General features: G+C 39.1%; 1 protein-coding gene across 3 annotated transcripts; it reads right to left on the bottom strand.

Moving 5' to 3' along the window:
- Positions 1–1,604: 1,604 nt before the first annotated feature.
- On the bottom strand, positions 1,605–23,628 carry LOC307145489 (cadherin-like protein 26). Of its 3 annotated transcripts, none has more exons than XM_079848680.1 (17): positions 23,540–23,628; positions 15,349–15,465; positions 14,257–14,412; positions 14,018–14,162; positions 12,145–12,335; positions 11,860–11,991; positions 11,553–11,735; positions 10,953–11,272; positions 10,701–10,843; positions 9,691–9,915; positions 9,227–9,448; positions 4,527–4,645; positions 3,575–3,694; positions 3,194–3,262; positions 3,071–3,103; positions 2,902–2,982; positions 1,605–2,719 (listed from the first exon to the last, which is right to left on the bottom strand). In XM_079848680.1, the coding sequence occupies exons 1-17, from the start codon at positions 23,573–23,575 to the stop codon at positions 2,513–2,515; spliced, it is 2,499 nt and encodes an 832-aa protein (XP_079704806.1). In that variant the 5' UTR covers positions 23,576–23,628; the 3' UTR covers positions 1,605–2,512. The 3 variants fall into 3 exon arrangements, with proteins under 3 accessions (XP_079704806.1, XP_079704807.1, XP_079704808.1); XM_079848681.1 differs by having other exon boundaries at positions 2,902–2,979; XM_079848682.1 differs by lacking the exon at positions 15,349–15,465 and having other exon boundaries at positions 2,902–2,979.
- Between the last annotated feature and the right edge of the window lie 1,448 nt (positions 23,629–25,076).

Genomic DNA, 25,076 nt, shown 5'->3' with positions numbered 1-25,076 from the left:
TCCACTCCGCTCATATGCTCTCTAGTACTATATAAATTACAAAGGTTTAATTGGCATCTTTATTTCAAACGACCCGACCGACCGCAACCCGAATATAATTAAAAATACTTTTGGATGGTAAATGGTAAACGGACTGCATTTATATAGCGCTTTCACAGACCCAATGGCCACCAAAGCGCTTTACAATATTGCCTCACATTCACCCATACACTCACTCATTCATACACCGACGGCGGTGTCAGCCATGCAAGGCGATCCAGCTCGTCGGGAGCAGCTGGGGTTAGGTGTCTTGCTCAAGGACACCTCGACACTTGGTCAGGTGGAACCGGGGATTGAACCACCAACCTTCCGGTTTGTAGACAATCTACATGAACCACTGAGCCACTGCCGCCCCTGGATGACTCGTAACCGCGGGTGACCGCGGGTGACCGTGGGTGACCGCAGGCACCCGCTCATTTCGGATCAACCCGCGCATCACTGATACCCAGGGGGCCTGTTATATGTTCATGATCCAGTCCAAACATTGGATGTTATAAAACATTCTTTTTCATGAATAGTATTTTTATGCATTCATAGGTCCCACTTTATATTAAGTGTCTTTAAAGGGGGGGTGAAATGCTCATTTTCACTCAATCTCCTGTTAATCTTGAGTACCTATAGAGTAGTATTGCATCCTTCATATCTCCAAAAAGTCTTTAGTTTTATTAAATTTATCAAAGAAAGATAGGCTGTACCGAGTCTTTCCGGAAAAAACCGAGCGTCTGGAGGCGGGCCGTGTGGGCGAAGCCAGAGCATCCGTAGATCTGGGCTTTGTTTATAAAACATTCATCGTCGAAATGCAGGGAACAAACAGTCTACACAACTCGTTTCTGCATCCACTGTTCCTAACGCTGGGTTCTTTGGTAAGCTTTCCCTCACATCCAAAAACACACTTTGGAGACACTATGCAGCGCTGCCGATGATTTCCTGTTGAAGCACGTTGATGTGCGCGGTCTCGCTCTCCTCTGGTCGACGTGTGCGCGGCCGCGCTTTTCCGGGAGAAATGCTCATATAAGGAGTTCCACTCTGGTCTACGTCATTAGATCCACGGTAAAAAAAAACCCAGCCGAAACTTGTACCAACCCGGAAGTAAGATTTTCGGCACAGAAATTCTCCGTTATTCGTCCAAAATATTTAAAAAAAACTTTGGCCATGTTTAGCATGAGAATCCATCTCTTTAACACTGTAAACAACTCTGAATACATGAAACACCATTGTACCCCCCCTTTAACTATTATGTGCTTGCATTTACTTTAATCATTTGATACAATACACTTGTGTGCGTACATGTTTTACATTATACTTATATATTAAAAAATACCTGCATGTATTTACAGCTGTAATTCATTCCTATTAGTACGTCTATTATTACACTGTTGACCCTTCTCTTACACCTTAACCCACCCCTAAACCTACCCATATCAACAAACCTGTACCTAACCTTACCCGTATCCCACCTCAATGGCAGCACAAGTGTTCTGCAATACAATAAAGCAATAAGTACTTTGAACTGAACTATTTTTTTCATGTACTGTAAGTATATACTAATTTAAAATGCCTAATATAAAGTGAGACCATTTCATAGGTTTTAATTGAAGATGTTATGACATTCAGAAGAAAAGAAAAACAGAAATTCAGAGACAAACACTTTTCACAGCACTATATATCCAGCAGTTTTTTTTTTTCATTCAAGTTTGTTTTCATTGGCATGATTTTAACCCATGCCTGTGTTGTCTTCCTGCAAAATGTCTGATACACTTTGTTTTGTTAACGGACCTTAGTATGAGGCTGTATTGAACCTGGTTAAGTGGCACTTTAAAGCTAGCACTAGATTATGTGAAGTGTTGTCAGCTTAGTGTCAGGGTGCAGTGCATGCAGAAGATGAGGAGTCAAAAGTTCCAATGCAAAACATTTACTAATAATATAATTCAAACAGGTACAGACAGGCTGAAGATTCACACACACCTAAATAAAATGGTGAACGGACAAAGACTGACTGAACTGAAGGAACTTAAATACTTCAAACACAGATGAACACTGATTAACAGAACACAGGTGATGTAGATGATGATGATGATGATGATGATGATGAACTAAACCCAGGTGATACAGATGAACTGATAATGATGATGATACGTGACATGAAGACAGGCAGACAAGTCCAATGAAAACAAACTAAACAGAAGACAACTGTGACACTTAATGGTTAAAACACCCGAAGAAAACAAGACGTGGCGCTGAGAGTCACAACAAAAAATTGATCTACACTGACCCAAAACCCAAAACCTGAGCTTACATTAACATCAACACTATTAAACAGTAGAAAAATCTTTGAAGACCCTCGTTCCATTTGTCCTGAATGTTTGACCCAGCATCGCTGATCATCCAATGTTCTGTATCAATATTTTTGATTTCAAGTTTTCATTCAGTATCTCGTTTTCAAACAAATCTGCTACACTTCTTGAGATAACTGTTACCTTTGCATCAGGTCAGGTCTGGAAATTATTGCTAGTTGACAGAACCTGTTGTCCAGATTGCTAAGCATTTCTGGATGAAAGTCATTCTCTGGAATAGAGAGTGTATCCAGTTCGGCATTTTCCATAGCTTGTCCTTCATCCGTGTAGCAGTGCGGCTCATAAACAACAAGCTCCTCATCACGGGTTTGGAGAGCAAGTAGTTTCTGAAGAGAAGAAGGGGGGAAGGAAAGCGCAATGAAAATGGTTGACCATCCTGTCAAACATTTGGACATGTTTCTAATGATCTAAAGGTTCTAAATGCTTCTAAATGATTAATGATAAAGAATGAGTAGATCATGTCCAATCCTCTGAGTAGTAGTTTATGTTGAAAGAAGCATAAAATCACCTTGTTGATGATAACAGCAAGGCTGTTGCTCAGGTAAGCTTCATTGCCGTAAAAAGCACTTGATCTGATACTCGAACGCTGCTTAAAAAAACACAGATTATGATGTAATTGAGGCTGGGCTGAGCCAATGTTTGCATATGTTATTAATTATTACTGTTTACATTCTTACATTGAAATTTTCTCTGTATGATCTTGTGGAACTCTAGAAAACACACACATAGCAGAAACAGTCCATCACAAAACCAATGAAATGAGCAAAACATTGGAAACTTGCTGTGGTTGTAATACTCACCCTATCTATTGAGCGTATGAACATCTGGTTGGGGAAGAGCTGTGAAGCCTCCTGTGTTTTATGTGTCACCTGGATATTTTGAAGCAAAAAGATATTTTTTAATAAAAAGTTACATCTCCTGTATATGACAGCAAACAGGATGCAGAATTTCACTTGAAAAGAGTAGAAATAAAATTGAACTGTATTTTTTAAATAAAACATTTAATTTTTCAGTTTGAATTACTCATGAACAATTACTCATACACATAACATACAGAAACATTTCCAGAAATGTTAGATGATATTATTTATGTTTGAAATAATTTTGAAACATAAATATTATTTCCCAGAATGCTCTTATTAACCCCAAAGACAAACATGAAGAGTTTTATTGTTACTCACGGTTCGTGATGTGAGCTTGTGGCTTGAATTTACATTTGTAGACAACTTAAAGCTGGTATTTACGTTAGAAGAATCTGTTTTCCGAATGCCTATACTGGAAGGAACCTTTCTGAAGACAACCTGATGATTTAAATTAAAACAATCATTCAAGGCAACAATGAATGTTTTATATAAATATGAGTTACACTTATCAATACTTCACACTTTACAATAAGGTTTGGTTAATTATTATTTGTTAATGAATTAGGTAGCATGTACTATAAACAATAGTTTTTATAGCATTTACGAATCTATAAAGTTAATGTGGTAACATGTTATTTTACAGTGTTTCTTACACATATCACATTACTGTAATTATATTCTTCAAATAACAAGAACCATGCATCATTTCAATCTTGTCAAAAAATGTCACATCAAGTACTTTTCAAAAGTTTTGGGTTCATTTGAAAGAAATTACTACTTTTATTCAGCAAGGACATATTAAATTGACCAAAAGTGACAAAGACCTTTACAATGTTACAAAATCTTTCTATTTTAAGTAAATGTTTTCTTTTCATTAATAAATAAAATGTATATGTCTCAATGCATTGATGTTTCTTGAGCATCAAATCAGCATATTAGAATGATTTCTGAAGGATCATGTGACACTGAAGACTGGAGTAATGATGCTGAAAATTCAGCTTTGATCACAGGAAAAAATTACATAGTAAAGTATATAGCAATAGAAAAGAAAAAATTACCATTAAATGAACAAATGCTGTAAAAGAACGGTTCATTATTTCATGTTATTACATAATGTTGACACATAGAACCTTGTTGTAAAGTGTTGCCTAAAAATGAATAAAATGCACCAATTCAAATATTACTGAAGGGTTATTCATTATTATTGTCAATATCAATATTATTGTCAAATGTTACACAAATATTACTGTGGGTTGTGTGATGAAATTACCACGCAGTCTGTTCCTGGATTTTCCGTATTTGTTTTGATGAGACGACCAATGCCATCGTCCATTTCAATCATTTTTCTTTCTGCCTTGCAGGAGATCAGAAGGACCATTAAGCACATTGCTGAAAAAAGAGAGAATTTCTGTCTACCTTGGTGCAACCGTGGTTCGATTAACAGTGGAAGACCGCCAGAAATGGTTAGTCATATTGGGAAGGTTGAGTGTTTATGTACCATACAGAGAATCTTGCATTGATTCAGTTAGTACTGGAGCTACAGGGTCCAGACACACAACTTCAATGTCTCCGGAAATTGATATTAGCTTGTATTGTCTCTCCTGCACATGTCTCAGGACCGCCCAGATCAGTGGAAGAGGAGGATAAGCATATAGCAGGAGATCTGGCCACACGTGAGCTATGGCTTGTACTTGAACAAGTACTTGATTCTGCTCAACCAAAGGGAACAATGTGTTAATGTCCTGCTGGCAAAGAGGTCCACTGACACCATCCCATATCTCTCCCAAATTGATCAAACCACTGGTCTGTGGAGACACCCATCCACTGAGCTAAGGCTGCAGCTAGAAAGGGAATCCGCCACACTCTTGCTCTGACCAGGAATGTGCATTGCTCTAATTGACAGGAGGTGTCTGTCTGCAAGAAGCAACAATGCTGACGCTTGATGAGAAACACTAATGTGGTATTGTCTGTTTTCACTAGTATTTGCCTCCTGCAAGTGCCTGTCTGAAAAGATGAAGGGTAAGAAATACCACCCATAACTCAAACAGATTGATACATACCCTCAGCCATGAACTAAACCTCCCCTGTATGCCACAATTCTGCCACAGTTCTCCCCATCCTGTCAGAAAAGCATCCGTGGTTTCCACTTTTCTGCATGTGGGTGGCAGCCTCATCTACACACCATGCCAGAGAAACCGCAACTGTGAACAGCTGACAATCACCTGGCTATTAACCAGCCAGTTAGTTGGCAGCAGTTCAGTCACGGGAATTTGATGTAGGGTTTCTGAAAACTTGGAACCTTGCTACCACCTTTTGTCCACTGTGTGAGTTGCCCTCATTGATATTGAATCCAGGTGCATACCCAGAAAACACATTGACTGATGAAGAACAAACAGCTTTTCTGCAGATTCATCTTCAGCCCTGAGGCTGCAACATGTTTCAGTAGGTGCAGTGTGCTGTTGTTGGCTGCTTGTCGATGTGTAGAATCAACAGGCCGTCCCACTGCATTTCTAACTTCTAATGCCACCTGAATACATTGTGTGATCACACATGGGGAGAGAGAAAGTCCAAAGGGAAGGACACAGTATTGGTATGTTCTGCCCTGGAATGTCTGAATGTAATCTGGATGTGCAAATATGCATCATTTAGGTTTACGAAGGTGAACCACATGCCAGGTTCAACAGCATGCAATACATCTACCACATTTACATTTTTAGTCACATGATATAACATGCAGAAAGGTAGATGTTTGAGGTGACTGTTCAAGCATCTGAGGCTGAGGATTGGTCTGAAATTCCCATCCTGAACAAGAACGTATTTTGAATGGAAGCCCCAGGGGTGGATCTGAAGCAAGAGCCTGGCAAAGGTCCCAAACTACTGTGGGCCAATACAGGTACATAACAGGGGTCTGTTACTGACTTGATGACAATAACCTTTTTCTAGTGTATCGAGGAGCCACACATTGTTTGTAATGTCCCTCCAATGTTGTATATGAGAGACTGAAAAATGGACTGTCACACACCCTGTGGCATCAACGGTGGCGATGGACAGTTCTCTTATATACATGAACACATGTATTAGAAGGAACAAGAAACAAGAATTACCACTTGACAGGGAGGTCCAAATGTTATCACCGCAACCAAACACAATACTCTGGTAAACCAGTGAGCGTTCTTAAGATTAGGCCTAGAAATCACATACAAACACCACGCGACCCAGTAAGATGGTAATGAGTACCCTGGTTGATTTTTAAGTTCTGCTAATATTCACCTTAATACTGTTGGATATTCCCCTGATGAGAGACCCTGAATAACCAATGAGTCCTTCAAGTCAAATTAATCCATGCAGATGAAACCCCGCGGGGATTGCCAAACAATCTGTGCACAATCGAGCAAGATAATTTTGTGAGAATGACAAAGCAGACCATGATAAACGGTAGCATATATGGATTCCGGTATTGTCACAATTATGTCTTGTCTGCACCTGTTCTTGTTAGTCCCTGATAAGTTAACCTTCATCCACCTGTGTCTAGTTAGTTCCCTCATTTACCCTTGTTTATATATTCTCCCTGTTCAGTTCAGTCCCTTGTCGGTTATTGTTCGTGTCTATATTATACACGCTGTTGCGTCCTATTCACCTGCTTGTGTCCTTTAAAGCTTTGTCATATTTTGGAATCAAGATTCGTCTTTCTGCTTCATCAGCCAAAGCTTAACAGAATAACCGACCCAACAAAGAAATGAACTTGATGGAATCACCCACGCTGCAGCTTCTCCTCTGCCCTCAGAGCAGGCCCTATCTTGGTTACCTGGCCTTGATGCTCCGGAACAGCGGTCTCTCTTCACCGGCCGACGAGCCCAAGGCGCATACTTCAGGGCCCCGGAGTCGACGCATGTGAAAAAGTCCATCGCAGAGCCAGGAGCGGACTGTGACCTGATAGACCTGTGGTCCGCGGATCCTGTTCCCACCCAAGTCCCCACCCTCACTTCATCTTCTTCGCCGGTCCTGCCCAGAAGTCTTCCGCCCGTATCCCTGCCTGTTGTCCTTCTCCCGTCTCCATCGTTGGTCACGACCAGCCCCCTGGATCCGTCGGCACCACTGGTGTCATGTAGCTCCTCGGCTCTGCCACCGCTGCTCACTCCGTGCAGCTCATCCTCCGCGCCTCGGGCTCCCGTGCCACCAGCTCGGCTAGAGGCCGAGTCCCCAACTACACCTCGGGCCTCCAGGCCCAAACCACCACCTCGTCCAGTCAGCCTATCACCCTCACCTAGACCCACCACTCCTTCATCGCCTCCGTGACCCGTCTGCCCGGAAGCTCCGCTGGGCTTGCTCGACACTCCAGGTCAGCCTTCAACCTGCACCTCTTTGGCACCCCTGGACCTCTTTGGCACCTCCTCCCTTCCTCTGACCTCCCCGTCGGCCTCCCTCACCACATTGTCACCGCCTCAGTCCCGCAGGTCAGTGGCTCAGCTCCCGTCTTCCGGTTCTACGGTGTCACCTTGGACCATCAGCCGCTTGGTTCCACCGGTTCCTCCACCTCTCACCATGGTTCCGCCTCCGCCGATCGGCTCCAGGGTTCCGTCCGCCCCCTCTGTATGGACTCCACCCTGGCTCCTCTCACTGTCTGCGCCACCTTGGTGCCCATGGCCGACGCCCCCAGGGTCCAGTCCATCCCCAGGTCCACACCCTCTGCCGAAACCTCCGCCCCTTATCAGGTTTGTTCGACTTCATGCAGCTCTGCACAAACCGATCAGCGGCTGACTTGAAGCAGTGCATGCCGGTTAGATGTTTTGTCTGACTTGATACAGCGCAGACGCCACGTGACTGTGACATATGCCATCAAAGTACTGCGAGAGCGATTCGAGAGTAGCCGGAGAACTCAGCCAGTGCAGCTTCTCAAGAGCGGCTGCACTGGGCTGCAGGAGGGCTGATGACGACACAGCTGTTCCACGATTGGCCGGATTCACCGCATGACAATGATCATGTAGTTGCAATGTTATATTGTGTTGTGTTTATCAAAATAAAACTGATTAAAAAACGTTGACTCCACTTCATTGATAGTAGCTATAGGCTTATGTTGAACTAAGTATTACATAAGTACATTAAGTATTGAATGAAAATGTCTCTGAAACATCTGTGTATTTGGCAAATATTGCATTTATTTCACTTCAGCTGTGGTAAAGTATGCAAACACCACGTGAGCGGTCACTACGGGAACCAGAAAGTGTCCGACTTCACCTGTCCATTTGCAGCTCCTCCCCGCCTGTACGCGGCAACTTACGCTGATTGGTTACATCCAGCCGCAGCCGATGTCGAACACACCAATCAACTTCTGTCATCATCAAGGCGGGAGGATGCGCCTTTCCGAGGGGGCCATGATGTCACAATTATGTTCTGTCTTGTCTGCACCTGTTCTTGTTAGTCCCTGATTAGTTAACCTTCATTCACCTGTGAAGTTAGTTCCCTCGTTTACCCTGTGTTTATTATTCTCCCCGTTCAGTTTAGTCCCTTGTCGGTTATTGTTTGTGTCTACTGTATGTTATAAACACTGTTGCGTCCTGTTCACCTGCCTGTGTACATTAAAGCTTTGTCATATTTTGGAATCAAGCTTTGTCTGTCTGTTTCATCAGCCAAAGTGTGACAGGTATGCCATTGATTAGAGTCACATGTAACTGGATAAACATGAGATTCTCATAAGTGTACGCTAGTGCACAAACTTTTCCACTATGCTTCACCATCTTTGGCGGTCTGGAACAATAAAATAAAAGTGTAATTCTCAAAAGCATATGTCATTCAAAAACTGGTTTCAATAGGTTTCCACAGAATTTTTTGTTGTCGTTTTACCACACCTTTAATGGTTGGATTGACTTGTAAAAAAGGATGGGTTTTTAGTATTATGAAACTGTTTGCAAAATCCTTCATCATCTATTAGGACTGTTAATACCATCAAAACATTGTAAATCACTGCATTACTTATGAAGATCAGAACTGTAAGAACAATGATCCAGGCTGCAGCAGGTCCCATTTGAGCCATCCGAGTCATCCTGACATGGCAGTTGGGAGCGATAGAGCAGTCACACACTGTGACCGACAGGTTTTGGATGGAGGACAATCCCTGCTGGTCTGATATTTTGATCTGGAGGAAGTGATGACCTGAATACACACTGTGTTCTTTTACAAGACTCACCGTTGTGCCTTCAAGAGAAAAAGATGTGTTATTACTACTGCTAAAAGATACAGAAACACAACCTCAAAGAGGTGGTGGAAGATTGCTGTCTTTCTAAGAGATCTCTGGCATTATTTGCCTAGAGTAACATAACATAACACTGTTCATAACTTATTTTTCTTCTGTGATGTGTTTTCCAGATTGAAACAGGACATTAAGTGAGGAATTGTGTAGGGTGGACTGGGATGAGTGAAGTAGAAGGTGACATTACCATAGGTTGGTTCAACTCTCCATTTGTCCTTAACATCTTCTAAAAGCTCATAGTGGAAAGGTGAACTGTATGGAGGAAGGTCCAGGTCTACAGCTGTGATATTGGCCTCTGTTGGCTCTGTATCCAGACACATGTTGACTGTGTTCACTTCCAGCATTGGTACGTTATCATTTTGATCATTCAGGTGAATAAATAGAGTTCCAGTGCCTGTCAGCGGTGGGACACCTGCCAGTCAGGGACATGGGGTAAACAGAAATTCATTTGGAGTACAAAACATGATAATGCCATCCATGATCATTCATGAGTTTAGCTTTCTTCATTATGATAAGAGGACAGTTTTATCACCCTAACATTTCTGACACTGACTTTATGCCATTATCGTAAGTCTGGTTACACAAGACTAACTGGCTAGCTAATTTTTTTCATGCATTTTCCGCTAAACAGATGTTAATGTTGGACTCTGTGTGGTTAATTACTTAATTAAATTTAATTTGTAAATAAGTTTGTAAATAAAGTAAAATAACTTCTTTGTCCAGGTATACTTCAGAATATGAGAATATCTATATAGTTAGAAGTACACTACTGTTCAAAAGTTTGTGGTCAGTCAGATTTCTTTTAAGTCTGTTATGCTCACCAAGGCTACGTTTATTCGATCAGAAATACAGTAAATGCAGTAGCATTGTGCAGTAATATTCCAATTTATCCATGTGATGCAACGCTGTAATTGCAGCATCATTTCTCCAGTCTTCAGTGTCACATGATCCTTCAGAAATCATTCTAATATGAAACATTTCTGATTATTATCAATGTTGAAAACCGTTGTGCTGCCTAATATTTTTGTGGAAACAGTGATAACTTTTTCAGGATTATTTGATGAAAAGTTCAAAAGAACAGCATTTATTTGAAATAGAAATCTTTTGTAACAAAAATGTCTTTACTGTCACTTTGGATCAATTGAATGCATCTTTGCTGAATAAAAGTATTCATTTCTTTAAAAACCATCATCTTACCATCATCCACAGCATATAGGGTTGCTCTATAGGTGCTGTTTATCCCAAACGGCGACTCTCTGTCCATAATTTTATTCGTGGATACTCGTCCAGTCTTTGCATCAACAGTTATCCATCCATCAATATCTTCACCTTTAACAAATCTGAGAACCAAACAAACACCAGATGAATTCACCTGTGTTTATATGTGATCCTGTACCTCCAATAAACTACAGTGGCATTAGTTTTACACATATTATAAGCATCTCATACTTAAATGTGTTTATATGGCTTCCATCCATGTCTTTAGCAGTGAAGGTTGTGAGACTTGTTCCTGCTGCTATGTTCTCCATTATGTGAACGTGTTTAACAGGGGGTATAAATACCGGAGGGTCGTTGACATCTTCAACATAAATGGTCACTGGAATGGTATTATAGAGATTTTCAACACTCATGCCAGAGTTTTGGGGTATAACGTCGACCTCCCACTTGGCATTCTCTACTTGCTTTTTGACCTTACATGAAAAGTAAGGAAGTTCATTCTGCACACTGATGAATAGACTTTGGTATGTTTGCTCCTCATAGTCCATTTGCTAGGTGTTTGGAATGATCCAAAAAATAAAGAGAGTTCAGACGAGTGTTAACATGAATGTATGCATACATATTTTCATATCTTTTTTTTAATGTCTTAATAGCTCCAATCCCAGCAGAGGCAACAATATAACGACAAGGTATTTCAGTGCAAACTGGTTCTGGCGCAATCAAAACATTTTCTCTGTTTGTTTGAGCATCATAACCAGCCTAAACCAGCAACACTGACTCAACCTTTGGGCACGCTGACTTACACAATAAAAACGTCAACCATATGCCTACCTTAACAACTGTTAAAATCCCCTCGTTTGTATCAGGGTCTGTTTCAATTTTGAACTGCTCTTTTTTATCTCCATGGATAGTGTATTTGGCTTTCCAGGCTTCTGAACCACGAGTGTCTTTGTCTGTTACTTGCAGTCGCAGAACTTCAACCCCAGTTTCACGCTCCTTGACCTTCCCAGGTCCCTGAAACACAAGTCAAATATTTGGTTGGGTTTTATAGAACAATATGCCTACCATTAGAAAAAATAAAATAAAAAAAATAACAAGCATCAAAACTTGGAAACTTCCAGTCCAATATGAAACCTACTGTTTTGCCAGAGAACTCTGGAAGATTGTTGTTTTTGTCCAAAATATTGATTATCACTGTACTTGTACTTGATAATTGTATCTTTTCCCCTTTGTCCTTTGCTTCAACCAGGATTGTATATTTCTGAGCTTTCTGGAAAATATTAACTTAGTAGAAGATTTCTTGTGTAGGAATGGAGAAATATTTATAAAGCACAAAAAGCAATGCATGTTCCATCTGAATGGAATAACAGGTAAAGGTACAAAAGTAGCTTATTATTACCAATTAAATAAATTAGTTTCATACCTCATAGTTCAAACACCCATTAAAATAAACTTTCCCGTATTGTTGCTGTTGCTGATTTACATCTTCTTGCTGAATATAAAATGTAACATTATCTGGTGTTGGTGTGACAGACTTGATTGTTAAATCAAATGTTCCATTGTTTGTTGTTGAATCATCTTCATCAGATGCCAGTACTGTCACTACTGTTTCACCTAGAAAAAAAAGTGCTAGATGAATGTAAAGTAAGTTCTTTACCCTCAAAGAATTTATTCAATATTTAAGAATATTTCACCCAGTCCTTATTTATTCACCCTTATGTTGTTTCAAACCTGTTTGCTGTTTTTACTGCTGTATTACAGAATCCAGTCCTATCTGTTTAATAATCATGGCCATTTCACTTAGAACTTTACACTTTATATTAAGTATCTTTAACAATAGCTGGGCGTGAGAATCTGACCAAAATACACTCACCTAAAGGATTATTAGGAACACCTGTTCAATTTCTCATTAATGCAATTATCTAATCAACCAATCACATGGCAGTTTCTTCAATGCATTTAGGGGTGTGGTCCTGGTCAAGACAATCTCCTGAACTCCAAACTGAATGTCAGAATGGGAAAGAAAGGTGATTTAAGCAATTTTGAGCGTGGCATGGTTGTTGGTGCCAGACGGGCCGGTCTAAGTATTTCACAATCTGCTCAGTTACTGGGATTTTCACGCACAACCATTTCTAGGGTTCACAAAGAATGGTGTGAAAAGGGAAAAACATCCAGTATGCGGCAGTCCTGTGGGCGAAAAAGCCTTGTTGATGCTAGAGGTCAGAGGAGAATGGGCCGACTGATTCAAGCTGATAGAAGAACAACTTTGACTGAAATAACCACTCGTTACAACCGAGGTATGCAGCAAAGCATTTGTGAAGCCACAACACGCACAACCTTAAGGCGGATGGGCTACAACAGCAGAAGACCCCACCGGGTACCACTCATCTCCACTACAAATAGGAAAAAGAGGCTACAATTTGCACAAGCTCACCAATTCTGGTAGAGTCAGAATTTGGCATAAACAGAATGAGAACATGGGTCCACCATGCCTTGTTACCACTGTGCAGACTGGTGGTGGTGGTGTAATGGTGTGGAGGATGTTTTCTTGGCACACTTTAGGCCCCTTAGTGCCAATTGGGCATCGTTTAAATGCCACGGCCTACCTGAGCATTGTTTCTGACCATGTCCATCCCTTTATGACCACCATGTACCCATCCTCTGGTGGCTACTTCCAGCAGGATAATGCACCATGTCACAAAGCTCGAATCATTTCAAATTGGTTTCTTGAACATGACAATGAGTTCACTGTACTAAAATGGCCCCCACAGTCACCAGATCTCAACCCAATAGAGCATCTTTGGGATGTGGTGGAACGGGAGCTTTGTGCATCCCACAAATCTCCATCAACTGCAAGATGCTATCCTATCAATATGGGCCAACATTTCTAAAGAATGCTTTCAGCACCTTGTTGAATCAATGCCACGTAGAATTAAGGCAGTTCTGAAGGCGAAAGGGGGTCAAACACAGTATTAGTATGGTGTTCCTAATAATCCTTTAGGTGAAAGTTGTTTATTCATTAAAAATCTTGCTCTCATATCTTGTAATAACTTAAATAATAAATTACAATGCCTCAAATTAATTTGAACTTTGATTGTATATATGTAAAAAAATGTTGTGTCGTGTGTAAAAATTTCAATAATTTATAAATGTTTGCTTTTGTGTTATGAGAAAATATATATAGTGGTCTGCAACGACATAAAAAAAAATGTCAAATGCCTTGTTGTGGGTGAACTAATCATTTAATTTTACAATTTCATAAATAAATTAGTGAAGGGCAAACTAAACTGGGTTACCTTGAGAATGTGACTCATCCACAGTCACTTCATAGACCGACTGCTGAAATTTTGGAGCGTGATCATTTATGTCCAATATTTGCATATGAACCCCGAGCCTTGTATCCACTTCATTGGATGATGTGTTTTTTGCTTCAAATGTCAACTGTAATTGAGTCCAGCGCATGTCAATGTACAAGCCTTTTTTGCAGTGTATGTACATGAATTTCAATGCGATTTGTTTATTAGGGAGTACTTACTTTGAGAACTTTAATTCCTTGTTTATTTTCAAAGTCCACCTTTCCATGTACTAAAACATAACCTTCTTTATCAATACTGAGAATACCCGTTGGCTCTAAATCCACACCCTGACCTTTTAGCTGGTATCTGACTAAATAAGTCTCATTCAATTCAATCTGAAACACAAACAACATGCACACTTAAATGTTCACATAATCATGCTAATCCAGTACTTGTACACATATGTAATTTGAAAAACGCTATAAAAATGAAATGTAATTGAACGACAAAACAGGGGCACGTTCAAGTTCAAAACGGTGCGCAACGTTTTGCTACGGTTTCCGGGTTGAACGTCATGTTTCCTGGAAACGGCGTGCACCGGTGTGCAACGGGGTTTGAGATACGTTTTCTCTTGTTTGGTGGGTGTGTCAGGAGTGCAGTCCAATCAGCAGCAACATGTATATAAAGCACGCGGTATTAAAGTGAACTCGCACAATGGGTTCAAGGAAAGTAATTTACAATGTGTTCGATGCAGCTCGGAATACGCAACAACTGAGGATATTAGAAGACATGTTTGTGTAAGTTTTATTGTAAAAATATAGGATATCAACATAATGATGTTGTTTATATTTTTAGCTTCATTGCAAGTGTATGAGATTTGGTATAGAAATAAACAATGGTAATTAAGTGCTTTTCCTAAAAATGAGAAAGAAAATACAGGGTATTAAAACAGTATGAACTACAAATAAAGTCAGTATGTGAGGCTAAATAGATGTGTTTTAGTCTGAATTAGGTAAGATGTGTGCTTCCATTTCAGTTTCAGCAATCCCTTCACTCGATTGGGATGTTCTCCTTTGTTCTGGGCGGCAAGTGCAGTAACTGTAACATCAGGCATATTTTGTAGTATTAAAAACATATTTATACCGACTTCATCAGGCTCCGAAAATTCATCACAAAGAACACAAAGAATGGCCTTCTCAGCTGCCATAGTTGCAACTCTTGCGTCATCAGAACAGTGTGTTCAACGCATCACCGTTTCTGTTTAAAAAACGTTGTGCAACGTTTTGTCGGGGCTGAACGCAGCCCTGGTAACTGTTTCTAACTCCGCTCACCTGGCCTAGGATATATGGAAATGGACCAGGGTTTTCTTCCTCGATAGTGAAAGATTCAATGATCCATGCGCGCTTCTGTCTTCCCCTGTCAGCCCACGCACACACAGTCCAGGTAAACTGAGTTAAAAAGAAGTCATCATAAATAATGTTATGAAAGTTGTTATAAAGGTTATGTCAACCAAGTGAATCTCACGAATTCCGGCCATAACATGTCCTATTTTACCTATATTTTCATTATCTTCAGTGCTGGGTAGATTACTTACAAATTGTAGTCCATCACTGAATACAAATTACATGAAATTTGTTTTTTAGTTAGTAACATAATCTATCACATTACACGTAATATAATCTGATTACTTTTAAATTACTTTGGACCTAACTCGTTTATCACATTGATTTGAGTAAAATCCTTTATTATGCTGATAAAAAAATTAAATAAAAAATAAATAAAAATACAAAGAGAAAGAAAAATGATTACATTTTCTGTTTTCAACAACATTAGGTGCATTAAACATTACATTATTTCAGGGTTTTTTTTTTGTGAAGAAACTGCAGGGGGTTCGTAAACTGATGAAAAGTTAATAAATTAAATCTTAAAAATGTTAAATTAAAAGAAATAAAACATTTTAAAATTAAAACGATCAAACTGAAGCACTAACTAAAAAAAAGTATATTTTTATTTATTTATATATTTTTTCGGTCTCTCAAAAGTCCATTTAATTATACTCGCCTGACTAATGGCCGGTCTGTGTTTATTCTGTAAAACTGGAAGACTTTCTGAACATATATATAGGCTTTTTTGGATAGGAAAAATGAAAAAATAAAAAGAATAATTAAGGAGAATAATGCATTTTTAATAATTTACTGCCATTTTGTGAATATTAAGTAATCATGTAATCAATAAAAAAGTAACTAGTATTTTAAAATGCCATATAATCTAATCCTCTACAAGGATTTCATTTTTGGAATCTGATCAGGTTTTTTTTATTCAGTAAGGTGTACATTTTCAAAACTCTTAGTACAAAAATCCAAACTGATAACACTTGTAACAGCTAGTCATTCTTTCATAACCTGATCCCATGCTTTCATTACAGTTATAGACTTTTCAGTCCACATAACCATAGTTTCAAACACCATATTATTGTAATATGTAAAGAGAACATTTGGTTTAATCACCAAAACACAACAGTATGATCTTCTTTCAGTTTAGTACTTTTAACAATCAGTTCATTCAACAGCAAACAATTCAAGATGCATGTTTCAATTCACCCTTGTTGCTGAAATAATTACAGTAATACAGGCTACAGTTGCCTCGTTAGAAAATACACTTACACCTCATAACTTATGTAGTGTAAGTAAAAAGTTCTCAAAAGTTTGATAGTAATGGCTTTATGAAAGGCAGCTACTGTGAATGAAACATTTAGATGAAACAGTTATTTTGTGTTGTGAAAAGGATATGTGCAGGCAGGGCAGTGGGAAGAGGTTTTAAGTTGGGGGTGCTGTAGTGGGAGGTGCATTTTTTGCTTGTCAGGTGGACACCTCTTAATAATGTCTAAGTCTAATAACAAAGTAAACACACACTAATACGAATCAAACATGTTTATACCAATCTTGTAACCAGACTCTGTTACACACAGCAGACACGTACAAATAGCCAAGACATAGTTAAACAGGTCCAAAAGGTTGTCGCACACAGCGGCCAAGAACATATCAACAAAAGCAAATATTTTTAACATCACATATACATTAACCTACGTTATTTAAACTTCTGGCTCTATCAGGGCGCAGACACACACTCATAGAACACAGCTAATAAGAACATAAAAATAGCCTACGAATAATTAAACCGGTCCACAGGCTGACAGCGCACAGCGGACACGAACATATCCAAATATAGTCACATTTTCACCGTTTCAAAAGCCCAATTTGCACAGCACACAATAATATAACCAAATACATTTTTGCAGCAAAATTATCAGCATAACATTACATGTTATGTAATGTTAAACTGCTCAGCGGCAGCTTATAATAAACCAAACGTTTTACCTTGAGCAGAGTGCTCTTGTTAAATTACTCCAAATGTGGCTTGGTGCTCAGGAGCTGAGTAGATAAAGTCTCTCATGAGGGAATGGATGTCCAAAGCATTCAAAATGTCTGTGTGGACATTCATCAGGGACAAGTGTGTTAGTCTCTTCTGTGTCATGGTGGACCGTAACCATGTTTTTAATCGGCGCAAGTTGGAGAATGATCGCTCGGACGAGGCCACTGATATAGGTAAACACAGACACAATTGTTTCAGCCTCAGTAAACAGAGCTCTCGTTTGAGGATGGAGCTTAGATAGGCATGATGCTACATCTCTCACTGTGCTACATTAAGATTCTCTGGTGACATCGCAAAGCATTTTGAGCTGGAGATTAAGGCGGTCTGTGTCCAGATCCTTGGGAAGCTGAAGGGGCTCCAAATCAACAGTTCCTCCTCCTGCTGCCACTATTACTGCCCTCTCTCGGCTCGCTGCTAGTGTCATACTCTCTTGATCAAACCGTCTCTTCAGCTCCGCTGACACCAAGTCAACAGCCTGATAAAACTGATGTCGCCAAATCACTGTTGCTGCGTTGTGAGCCACTGCCTCTGGTTCCATGGTTTGGCGAAAGCGGTCCGGGGTTCTACTCACTCTTGCGGTGGTGTCTGTGTCAGGCATTTTCAGGTCCATCTCTGAGGCACATGCTTCAACCTTGTGGACCATCTCCTCCACAATGACATCATCACGAAGTGCCGCTATGCGATCTTTGAGCATATTTGCGCATTCAAGTGCACCAAGGGCACTTGCTTTGGAGCTCTGCAGGCCCCGGGCCACTGCCTCGCAGGGTTCGAACAGTGCTTGGCAACATAGAAGACCGAAAAATGTTCTGCCTTTTTTGGGCTTGGTTTCACAGTCCCCCAATCTTTGATCTACTGTCCCCTCTGAGAATATTCGTCATCTTTCAGCAAATTGAGTGTAGCCAGAAGAGTACTGTAAGAGAAACAGACGCGTTTGATTGCTGTGGTGCGGATGCACCATCTCGTCGGGCAAAGGCCTAGGATGTTAACCGCAACCTCATCGCAACCGAAAAGCGACTCAAAAAACTGTTTGCGCTTTGGCGATTCTCCAATTACAGTAGCAACACCCCGTACAAAGTTCAAAGTGTCGGCCACAAGGCTCACTTCACAAGCAACTTCTTGGAGCACCAAGTCCAGCGCGTGGTTGTTACAGTGTACATACATTGACTGAGGGCACAATTCTTTGAGGCGAGCCTGCACTCCTGAAAAGCACCCGGACATATTACTGGCTCCATCAAAGCAGTATGCTACAAGGCGATCGATTGGAATGTTAAGACTCAAAAACACATCCTTGATGCAGTAGAAAAGAGTTTGTCCAGTGCTGTCCTGTGCATTATAAAATCCTAAAAATAAACAGTGAGACTCCAGGCTGCCGTCAACAAATTGCAAATTACACGATAACTGCTCACGTCAGTAGTCCCATAAGCTGTTAATCCATAAAATCTGGATTCCGATGAACGGGCGACAATATCTCTCTGAATAGCATGGGCAAACTATTGGATAATTTCACTTTGTATGGTGTTGGACATCCAGTTGTCTCTTCTCATCACCCACTCTCGTTCTTTAGGGAGATCATAGGTGCGTTCCAACATCAGTTCGTAAAGGATTCCATCACGTGTGGTGTCACCCCTGAACGGCATCCCCTTGCTGCCCAGGAATCTGATGGATCTAAACAGTAGGGTAACACTTTACAATAATAGTACATGAATAATCATGTACTAATACCTGAATTAATAATTACTTTACTATGAACTAATGATGAGTTAAGACATGTATTAATGAGGTACTAACCTTAATTACGACATGAGTATCATGAATTCCTACATGAATATACCATCTTAACTACGCGTTAGTACATGCTTGTTAATTAATGTATTAATTAACATTTCGAGGTAAAGTAAATCAAACATGCTCTAGATCAGAAGAAAGATGTACTAAAAGGGCACAATGTTAAATTGTTCATAAATTTAACACCATCAATTGTCACATACATCAGTGAATGACACAAGATGTCTTGAAATATTTATATTAAACCTACTCATTGAACACACATTCCGTTTTAAGTGATTCCACTGCTGCCTTCAAGTGTAAAATACCTACTACACTAGCATATTCATTAAACAGATGCAATTTTCAAAATTAAAATCAGTGTTAGCACAGATGATGGTTATTTTCTGGATTTGTTTACTGTCTTTATATCATAATGCAGTCGGATGTTAGTCTTGTTTGCTGGCTCTTCTTTGGGGCCACTATTGCCCCTTCAAAATTTGTCCACTTTTTTCCTACCGTTCAGTTCCTTCTCCATCTAAATTCAGGCACAGCACCTCTGCTCTTCCACTTCTTTACAAACCACCGACAAGCACCAAATGATATCTGATTTAGAAGAGCTGAATATGTATAAAACATGTGTAATTGATACATTTTTGAAGATTTACTCTTGGATTTTCCAAGTAATTAATGATGAGTTAGTAATGATGTGCCCCCCCAAGTAAAGTCATGACATTATGATACATTAACAAGTCATGAATTCATGTTACTTTTACTTCATGGCGGGGCACATTATTACTAACTCATCATTAATTACTTGGAAAGTAACATGAATTCATGACTTGTTAATGTATCATAATGTCATGACTTTACTTGGGGGGGCACATCATTACTAACTCATCATTAATTACTTGGAAAATCCAAGAGTAAATCTTCAAAAATGTATCAATTACACATGTTTTATACATATTCAGCTCTTCTAAATCAGATATCATTTGGTGCTTGTCGGTGGTTTGTAAAGAAGTGGAAGAGCAGAGGTGCTGTGCCTGAATTTAGATGGAGAAGGAACTGAACGGTAGGAAAAAAGTGGACAAATTTTGAAGGGGCAATAGTGGCCCCAAAGAAGAGCCAGCAAACAAGACTAACATCCGACTGCATTATGATATAAAGACAGTAAACAAATCCAGAAAATAACCATCATCTGTGCTAACACTGATTTTAATTTTGAAAATTGCATCTGTTTAATGAATATGCTAGTGTAGTAGGTATTTTACACTTGAAGGCAGCAGTGGAATCACTTAAAACGGAATGTGTGTTCAATGAGTAGGTTTAATATAAATATTTCAAGACATCTTGTGTCATTCACTGATGTATGTGACAATTGATGGTGTTAAATTTATGAACAATTTAACATTGTGCCCTTTTAGTACATCTTTCTTCTGATCTAGAGCATGTTTGATTTACTTTACCTCGAAATGTTAATTAATACATTAATTAACAAGCATGTACTAACGCGTAGTTAAGATGGTATATTCATGTAGGAATTCATGATACTCATGTCGTAATTAAGGTTAGTACCTCATTAATACATGTCTTAACTCATCATTAGTTCATAGTAAAGTAATTATTAATTCAGGTATTAGTACATGATTATTCATGTACTATTATTGTAAAGTGTTACCAACAGTAGTTCCAAAACATGTCGAGCGGTCCTCTGCTGTTCGGCAAGAGCAGAGGACAGGAGGGCATTGATAGGCACATTACCCAAAACAGCATGTCTTTGAACTGAATCCATGTGCAACTTTGATTGTTCATGTTCCTTGAATTTTGCAGTGGCTTTACGCCAGTTTCCAAAGCCGCCTGACACAAATGGGTTGTCTACCCTAAAACTGTCTGCATTGATAATTTTTTTTCTAGTGCTTTCAGACAAGCAAAACACAGATGAACACACACAATGCAGCTAGCGTGCTAAATCCACCCCCAGTGCTTGCAGCATTGCATGGAGGAGCGGCAGGCTCGTGGGGGTTGTTACCGCAGGTCTTGGTGGTCTCTGAGGCAAAACTAGCAGGCCTACTAGGCTCTGGCGAAGAGTCGGGATGCTTTCCTGTATTCTCTGGACTTCCATCGTGCTCTTTTTAGATGCTGGTGTACTAAAGAAATCCAAAATTCTTTTCTGTGCCATTATGATATCTAGATACCTTCACTGTTTTTTTTTTTTAAACGTCTTCACCTTGACGTTCAACGTCAGTTGACAATGATGCTTTGTGTTATTTTAATAATTAATAATTATTTAGTTTTGCTCAAAACTTCCTTGTGCATAAACTTCTTAGGTTAATAACAAACAGGAGCATTTAAAAAATGTTTTATACGTTTATTTTTATTTTATTTGCATCTGTCAGAGAGTGCTGTAATGTCTGCACTGCAGACATGCAGCACCCGCAACACCCCTACTTCCCACGGCCGTGTGTGGGCTCGGCAAAAGCGCTCGCGAGCACCCTTCTGAGACCTAAAATGACAAATGGGACACTACGGTCTCGCGGACTTAGCGGACACACGCGGCAGCCATTGTAAGTCCACAAGACCGAAAGTGCATATGAAGTGTGCCATGCATTTGGGACAGGGCCTTAGTTTGTCTTTCTTCAGTTATCCGTTTCCTTTGTGGATTACCTGAGTTTATTTTATTTTATAATTAATATTGTTATTTCAACCTTTTGGGAATCTTATTCATCTTCACCAGACTAGACATTATTGTTATTTTACATGTAGGAGATTCTCATTTTAGTAGTAAGTCAGTGTGATTCTTAATAGAGGGGTGATTTAGTCTAGCAGCTAAAAATGTGGGTTATTGCCCAAAAATGGATTGGTTTGAAAAGGTTTAAAGGCCTCAAGAAACAAACCTTGAACTACCACGTTCTTCTCCTTGAAAAAAGCCAATAACCCAAGGTTGCTTGAGGAGGATTGTTCCTGTGACTTAAGGTCGTAATGTCGTGTGAAAGTCAAAGAAACAAATTCAAATGTTTTTGTGGAATAGAAACACTGTAATAAATTGGTGAGGATTTACTTTGCAACAATATTCACTCATAATCATACATTGTTCGCTCGTTGCCCAGAGGAGAAATGGCCCCCGACTGAGCCTGGGTTCTCCCAAAGTTTTTTTTCTCCATTCTGTCACCTGATGGAGTTTTGGTTCCTTGCCACTGTCGCCTTGGCTTTTGGCTTGCTTAGTTGGGGACATTTAATATTCAACAATATTATTGATCTGCCTTACTTAGGGTGGACGATGACGCAATTTTCTTCTAGAAACAAACTTTGTTGTATTACTTTCATGTTATCAATGTGAAGCTGCTTTGATACAATCTGTATTGTAAAAAGCGCTATATAAATAAAGGTGACTTGACTTGACTCCAAAATTGCTAGTAAATTTCACAAACAATTACCAAGAAACGGCAAATGTGAATTTAAGTTAAGAATACTGAAATAGTATTTTCTTGTAAAACGTACTCCAATAATCTTTGTTTTATTTACAACTTTGATTTTTTGTAAACTGTAGATGGTTTTAAATTTGTAATGCAGTCCCCAAATCGCTTTGACCAATTTAAATATATACATTTTGCTGAGAAGATTTTGACAAGCTTATTAAAATCATTTAATTTATTGCCATAGTCAGGATAATTAAAATATAATTTGCACCAAAGGAGAACTTATGAAGAGTAAATTATGTTGCATAAATTATTCTTTATTATGTCCTTTATTATGTTATTTATAATTTCACTTTTTTTGGGCCAGCATTTACATTAATAAAACAAACTTTCTGTGATGTTTCCCTTTCTAACATTGCTTGAGGACATATACGCTTGCACTGCTTGACATTCCCTTAATGACATGTCAAACCTTCAAAATTAAGCTTGCAACTGAACAGATTATATAGAATGCTATATTTAACAGATACAGCCAATGCACATTTGACTGAATTCACATAATTATAGTTTTACTAATAAGCATATTTGAGAGTACCTTAAGGCATGAACTTACAATTGAAACCATTCTTAAAGTTCATGTTCATGTTCATGTGCCATGATCTCATAGACATACAGGAATGAAAGACACTTTCATCCACACCCAATAGTGGTAACACTCTACCTACAGTTTTTACTAGAAGACACATGACAAATAATCGCATCAACTAATCATTCGATGGAAATCAAACATTATTCAACTCATTGTATAAACCTGGATTTCACCTGACTTTATACAGTGTGCTAGACTTAGTTTCTGCAACATAAACACAGCTAAAGCTGTATCACATCACACAGACCTTGAACTCACCAGCACTAGGAGCAAACTGACAGGAAGGGTCTTCATGCTGAAGCAGATCGTCAAGCAATCCAGTGTGAATGAGTCTGAGTTTCCTTCTTTCTCACAGAGCAATAGTGTTCACCGCTGCTCATATGACTGATGGGAGAGGGGAGGGGATATTCAAATCAGGGAGGGCAGGGACTGGCTCAGTGCCATTTTACTATCATTGATATACTATTATAGTTTTAGTTCATAATTTGAATTATTTGTGTGTGTGTGTGTTTGTTTATATGTCTACAGTTTTATTGAGTTTTAGTTTATTTAGTTTTAGTTATTTTTGTAGGCTATTTTAACTTAAACTAAACCAAAATGAGAAATATTACTTTGGCAACTATAGCTGAAATTAAATATGTTTAAAACATTCAGCAAATGTTTTGTACTTTATACAGTAATCAACATTTGAAGTGGATCAAAACCTTTCATTAAAGTTATACATGAAGTTTGAACAATACCTGTTCTTGTCTTAGGACAACTTTGACAAACTTTTTTCATCCACTTATTCAGAAAAGTATGAATAATGACTTCAAAATTAAAAGCAAATTCGACCAAATAAAAAAAACAACATATTTGTCATACTGATTATCCAATACGGAGCCCTGCACTTGACATGCGGAAGAAAAAATACACATCGGTCACGGAACAGAGACTCCAAACAATAATGGTAGGGGTGAGAAACCGGTTTATTGATGCAAATAGCAGTAGAGGGAACCTTTAAAGGTATGTCTAAAGTAATGTAATGGACTTTATGTAATATAAAGTAATGACGAATGGAGATACTGACAGTCTTTTCCGTTTAGATGGTTGAGGAGGTCGTGGAGGATGGTGGAAGCACACACCAGTGTGGGAAGGAGACTAGGAGACTCGGAAGGTAAAGTAATTATTTATGTTCCCTGTAAATTATTTTTGACTGCATTATAATGATTTCTTAATTCAGAACATGATCAAGATTGGAGACTTTGCCAAAGATGCATAGAAGGTAAGAAAAAACAGTGAGACGAGTCCTTAATCATATATGAGATCAGACAAAGTGCCAGAGTGAGGTGTGTGTTTATAAGTGTAGGTGGTGATGAGCAGATGGCGTGCAGGTGCTGGTGAATGATACTCAGCTGATAGTGATCGTTGTGATTGAATGGTGATGGAGCCTGACCGATCCCTGACAACGTCATAGCCATAAATTAAGAATTCCTTCCATCGTTTCAAATTGAATCATTGCCACATTGTACTAATTCATTCCCTCATTTTAATTTAGCTAAAAAACAACAAAAAACAACAATAATTGACACAGTTTAACTAAATTAAAATTAGAAGACAAATTAGTACAATGTGGCAGATTATAAATTCATAATTCATGCTTTGTAATCCAACAACAATCTAGCAACAATTACTAAAGCAAAGCATGCATGTGAAATGCCTGAAATGGATTAATGTTTTACCCCTTGGTGTGGAGGTCTTAATTTCTTAATTTCACCATAAACAAAAGCTAAAAAAAGAAAGAAACCTTATCTAG

Source organism: Squalius cephalus (assembly GCF_949319135.1).
Source record: "Squalius cephalus genome assembly, chromosome: 18".
Taxonomy (NCBI): domain Eukaryota; kingdom Metazoa; phylum Chordata; class Actinopteri; order Cypriniformes; family Leuciscidae; genus Squalius; species Squalius cephalus.
Note: the sequence above shows the minus strand (reverse complement) of the source record. Positions and strands in the feature narration are given on the sequence as shown.

Coding starts and splice junctions, on each gene's coding strand:
- LOC307145489 (XM_079848680.1), bottom strand. CDS start 23,575: ATGAAGACCCTTCCTGTCAGTTTGCTCCTAGTGCTG. Junction 9,916..10,700: donor CCTATATGCTGTGGATGATG/GTAAGATGATGG, acceptor CCTGACTGGCAG/GTGTCCCACCGCTGACAGGC. Junction 2,720..2,901: donor TTGCTGTTATCATCAACAAG/GTGATTTTATGC, acceptor TCTTCTCTTCAG/AAACTACTTGCTCTCCAAAC.